The sequence below is a fragment of the Procambarus clarkii genome, unplaced genomic scaffold, assembly GCF_040958095.1.
Source record: "Procambarus clarkii isolate CNS0578487 unplaced genomic scaffold, FALCON_Pclarkii_2.0 HiC_scaffold_143, whole genome shotgun sequence".
Classification (NCBI taxonomy): Eukaryota; Metazoa; Arthropoda; class Malacostraca; order Decapoda; family Cambaridae; genus Procambarus; species Procambarus clarkii.
In genome coordinates, this window is record NW_027189176.1 from 240,151 (window position 1) to 246,243 (window position 6,093).

General features: G+C 44.2%; 1 protein-coding gene across 1 annotated transcript; it reads right to left on the reverse strand.

Moving 5' to 3' along the window:
- Positions 1-1,365: 1,365 nt before the first annotated feature.
- LOC138361005 (piggyBac transposable element-derived protein 4-like) lies at positions 1,366-4,547 on the reverse strand. Its single transcript, XM_069320484.1, has 2 exons — positions 3,739-4,547; positions 1,366-1,402 (listed from the first exon to the last, which is right to left on the reverse strand). Exons 1-2 carry the CDS (start codon positions 4,545-4,547, stop codon positions 1,366-1,368), a joined length of 846 nt encoding a protein of 281 aa, XP_069176585.1.
- Positions 4,548-6,093: the final 1,546 nt, after the last annotated feature.

A 6,093-nucleotide genomic window follows, 5' to 3' on the forward strand; every position in this document is an offset into this window, starting at 1 on the left:
CCACCTCTTCCCATGGACACCTTTAGTCAGACCCACCTCTTCCCATGGACACCTATAGTCAGACCCACCTCTTCCCATGGACACCTATAGTCAGACCCACCTCTTCCCATGGACACTTTTGTCAGACCCACCTCTTCCCATGGACACCTTTAGTCAGACCCACCTCTTCCCATGGACACCTTTAGTCAGACCCACCTCTTCCCATGGACACCTTGAGTCAGACCCACCTCTTCCCATGGACACCTATAGTCAGACCCACCTCTTCCCATGGACACCTATAGTCAGACCCACCTCTTCCCATGGACACTTTTGTCAGACCCACCTCTTCCCATGGACACCTTTAGTCAGACCCACCTCTTCCCATGGACACCTTTAGTCAGACCCACCTCTTCCCATGGACACCTATAGTCAGACCCACCTCTTCCCATGGACACCTATAGTCAGACCCACCTCTTCCCATGGACACTTTTGTCAGACCCACCTCTTCCCATGGACACTTTAGTCAGACCCACCTCTTCCCATGGACACCTTTAGTCAGACCCACCTCTTCCCATGGACACCTTTAGTCAGTCCCACCTCTTCCCATGGACACCTTTAGTCAGTCCCACCTCTTCCCATGGACTCCTTTAGTCAGTCCCACCTCTTCCCATGGACACCTTTAGTCAGTCCCACCTCTTCCCATGGACACCTTTAGTCAGTCCCACCTCTTCCCATGGACACTTTAGTCAGACCCACCTCTTCCCATGGACACCTATAGTCAGACCCACCTCTTCCCATGGACACTTTTGTCAGACCCACCTCATCCCATGGACACTTTAGTCAGACCCACCTCTTCCCATGGACACCTTTAGTCAGACCCACCTCTTCCCATGGACACCTTTAGTCAGTCCCACCTCTTCCCATGGACACCTTTAATCAGTCCCACCTCTTCCCATGGACACCTTTAGTCAGTCCCACCTCTTCCCATGGACACCTTTAGTCAGTCCCACCTCTTCCCATGGACACCTTTAGTCAGTCCCACCTCTTCCCATGGACACCTTTAGTCAGTCCCACCTCTTCCCATGGACACCTTTAGTCAGACCCACCTCTTCCCATGGACACCAAGGAAGGACTGTGGGAATTTACATTTTAGAGCAATATTTAATAAGTTTAATTTTATATGATAAATGATTAAATTTTGGTTAAATATATATTTAATTACATTATAAGTTTATTTTATTAAAAGTAGTGGACTGAATCAGTCTGCACAACTGATTCCTTTCACACTTGGAGGGGGGGGGGGGGATTATATATAAAACCATAAATAACTAATCTTAAAAAAATCTGTTAATTAAGTTATGAATTTGGATTTATGGCGTTGCTTTGCTATACGGTCTTGCTCTCAGTCTGGACGTCAGCCTGCCTACAATATACATTGCAGTAATGCATACAAAATTTATTGAATTATTAAATCACGAAATAATGTGATTTATTATCGGGGATACTTACCCATCAGTGCTGGTTGATCATGCCACATAACCATATCAGGCTGGTAAACTAAGAAGGGCCACTCCCTATAACTATATCAGAAATGGAACAAGGCACTTCCCTTATTGTAGAAGAGGTCAATCAGCGGAGTGTACCATAGGAACCTTAATACTCTTCAAAACTCCAGCCCTGCATCAAGTGTACTCACTTAATAGGTCTTGCGGGGTTTGTGCTTTGGCTCTTTGATCCCCCCTCTCAACTGTCAATCAACTGTGGTCACATCACTTTCGCGCGCGCGGCACTTGAGAAAAAAAAAGAGCATTGTGTGCTTGGCATTTTGGGCGCTCAAGCGTAAACACAAAAAAAGTGTATAATCTTTTCACGCTCCTAACATCAATTCTCGAGCTACGTATTTCATTTTGGTATCAATGCGTTGGCAATAATATTCTCTACAAGATCATATGCATAAAATGTCACCCAAGCATTTGGTATCCCACCACGAAGTAAATAAACACGAAGATGACTCGCCGCGACACCCAAACAGGAAGTAAATGTTCATACTCTTTCGTTTGTTGCCAGCCTCACAGTCATCCTACAGCGCTTATTTTGACATCACTGAACTCGCAATAAAATTCCCCACCCAGACATATGCCTATCAATGTCTAATTATGTTCCGCACGAGTGTGGGAACTGGGCGAAGCGTTAGCCGTGATTTCAGCAGCGACGACACTGGTGTGATGCAGCGCTTTGAAAGTTTATACTTATTTCACTGTCCTGACATTATTTCTCAAGCTACGTATTTCATTTTTATAGCAATGTGTTCGCAATAGAAAGTTCTATAAGAACATGGGTAGAATTGGCCAACAGAGCGTTAAATAAATTTGCGGCGAATAAAATCTTATGCGTGTTTGTACCCGTGAGCGTCAAAAGTTTTTACTTCGTTCATGTTTTTCAAGTTTATACTTGTTTCACAGCTTTTTTTTTATAGTGTTCGGAATAAAGTTCCCTACACAGACATATGCCTATCAAATACAATTATTGGGAAGTCACACCTGTAGAGACGGCCGAACACACACACCCGGAACCCACTCTGGACACTCAAACTCACACCCGCAAAAAAAGTTTCTGGTGTTTCGTGTGTACTTACTTTAGTTTTCGTGCTACAGTTGTCATTTAGGGGCCTCGTAGCCTGGTGGATAGCGCGCAGGACTCGTAATTCTGTGGCGCGGGTTCGATTCCCGCACGAGGCAGAAACAAATGGGCAAAGTTTCTTTCACTCTGAATGACCCTGTTACCTAGCAGTAAAATAGGTACCTGGGTGTTAGTCAGCTGTCACGGGCTGCTTCCTGGGGGTGGAGGCCTGGTCGAGGACCGGGCCGCGGGGACACTAAAGCCCCGAAATCATCTCAAGACATCTCAAGATAGGTATCAAAATATTCCAAAGAAAATAGACTACAATACTACAACAACCTAGGACAATTAGGTGTACTTACCAAAGGAAAGACGATTGTAGAAAAATAAGTTGAGCATTTTTTCTCCACTCCACCTCCTTCAGGTACTGATTCCTGAAATTGCTCAACAGATGTTCGTAGGTGGAGTGAAGCTGGTGCGGGTGGTTACTTCTTGTCCACCCAATACACCCTTTTCCTGTGATAAGTGGTGTAACACGGTATGACACAAAGTGGAACATCGCATGTCTTGCATGCTATACCAGTTTCCTTCCTGATACCCGACTTTGAACACACACAACACCTGCGACGTTTGGGTAGTTTTATAAGTTCATGCTTCAATTTGTAGTTCAGGCGAGTCTCTGATAAAACAACATGTCCCTGTTGTCTCTGTGTTGGTAGTACACTACAGTCTGAGTCGTCGCTCTCACCATTGTCTTCAAACAACAGTGTAGCAGCAGAAATATCTTCATCAGATTCATGGTCGGCTTCAGCACGAGGTGTCGACGTGAAGAGAGGGCGCCTAACACCCGACGGGCCAGGTGTTGACGGGTTAGCAGCAGGATACACAGGACCAGTGTCATCATTTATGTCTGGAGCATGAACTAGATGTGGAGATGGTGTAGTTGTTGCAGGCCACTCTGCCTTGTCAAATTTCAATAAAGACCAAATAGCAACCTCATGAAACTGGAGCAGAGTTAGTTTCTTTCGGTCATGTGTGTGGGCCTTGTACAATGCATAAGCGTTTTGCAAAGCCATTTGCAGGAAATTAAAGGTTATTTTCTTTGTACACTTGTGATATTTCCTGGCGAAATGGTAATACTTTACCATTTGATCAAAGTGGTCAACACCCTTCATGAACTTATTGTAGTCAACAATTGCCTGTAGTTTGTTCACCACAACCTGCTGTAGTCCTGTTGTTCCATCTGGCCTACGAACTCGTTTGCGTTTTTGAACTCTATTTATGTCTGCATTGTGTAGGTTGGTAATCATAGAGACAACTCGCTTGTCTTTCCACAGCAGAATGAAGGTGTTGTCCTTGCGGCGGTAGACTGTGGTATCCACATCAATCTTAGTCTTCGCTATATGTTGCAGGTCTTTTGGGGCGCCACGTAAGAGTCTAATTGTTCCACAGGTGTACACCCCCACTTCTCGCAACTTCTCTGTAAGGGTAACTGAGTTGTAAAAGTTATCCATATAGAGGTGGTGCCCTTTGTTCAATAATGGCCGCATCAAACCAGTAACTGTTTCCATGATGGTTTGACCAATGCCACAATACACTTCAAATCCATAAATGTAGCCAGATGTTGATTCGGCTAGCATATATAATTTCACGCCATATTTGTCTGGTTTGTTTGGATTGTACACTTTGAACGACAACCGGCCTCGCCATGCCATTGTCCCTTCATCCAAACACAACTCTTTTACTGGGCTATTCACTTCTTGAAACCGGTGTTTCAGGTAGTTCATCACTGGTCTCACTTTGATCATTTTTTCTGTATTGTTCACTGGCACCGCATTGTTGTTGAACGTATGAAAAAACTGGCCTGTGTGTTGAAACCGTCTGCTCGTCATAAACATGTTGAAGAATCTTGCATGCCATGGTTTATTTGTCTGCCAATACATGCGCATAGTTGGGAGCCTGTTTATTGCCATCAATATAACGGCAATTTCATGGTGCGCAGTTTGAAACAAACCCCAAGTAAATCGGATTTAAGCTGGATTTTTTACAATTATTTTAAAACGGACCGTAAATGTACACCGCGACCACACAAGCAATAGAAATAAACCCGTCGTGTATCCACGTGCCGTGGGCATGAAAGTGATTATTAATACTCTTCAAAACTCCAGCCCTGCATCAAGTGTACTCACCTAATTGTGCTTTTGGTGTTTGAGCTTTGGCTCTATGGTCCCGCCTCTCAACTGTCAATCAACTGGTGTACAGATTCCTGAGCCTACTGGGCTCTATCCTATCAACGTTTAAAACTCTGTATGGAGTCAGCCTCCACCACATCACTGCCTAATGAATTCCATCTGTTAACAACTCTGACACTGAAAAAGTTTTTTTTAACGTCCCTGTGGCTCATTTGGGCACCCAGTTTCCACCTGTGTCACCTTGTTCGCGTACCACTTGTGTTAAACAGTTTATCTTTATCTACCTTGTCAATCCTCTGAGAATTTTGTAGGTTGTGATCATGTCTCACCTTACTCTTCTGTGTTCTAATGTTGTGAGGTGCATTTCTCTCAGCCTTTCCTCGTAACTCATGCCTCTTAGTTCTGGGACTAGCCTAGTGGCATATCTCTGAACTTTTTCAAGCTTCGCCTTGTGCTTGACAAGGTACGAGATCCATGCTGGGGCCGCATACTCCAGGACTGGTCTTACATATGTGGTATACAAGGTTCTGAATGATTCCTTACACAGGTTCCTGAAGGCAGTTCTGATGTTAGCCAGCCTCGCATACGCCGCAGATGTTATTCTTTTGATGTGGGCTTCAGGAGACAGGATTGGTGTGATATCAACTCCTAGATCCTTCTCTCTCTCTGTCCGTTTCATGAAGGACTTCATCTCCCATTCTGTATCCTGTGTCTGGCCTCCTGTTTCCACGGCCTAGTTTCATTACCTTACATTTACTCGGGTTGAACTTTAGTAGCCATTTGTTGGACCATTCATGCAGTCTATTTAGGTCATCTTGTAGTCTCATACTGTCTTCCACCGTCTTAATCCTCCTCATAATTTTTGCAACATCAGCAAACAATGAGAGGAATGATTCTATACCATCTGGGAGATCATTGACATATATAAGAAACAGTATGGGTCCAAGGACTGAACCCTGCGGGACCCCACTGGTCACGTGTCGCCAATCTGAGACCTCACCCCGCACAGTGATTCACTGTCTTCTGTTACTTAGGTACTCCCTTAGAGTGTGTTCCGTTTGGGTTAAGTGTAATATGGCGAGTCTCCTTTCTCAGTGAAGGAGCGCTCTTGCCCATATATATTTTATCACATCCCAAGAGGAGAGGCATTTAAATTTTACTTTCTTTAAAATGATTTCAGCTTTTAATTATTTTGTTAATTTATGCTGAAAACCGTAACCAGACTCTATGAATTAAATATTTATGTATAGACACAAATACGCTCTGTACTCTACATGTTTGTGACGTGGCGGTCACATTTTCT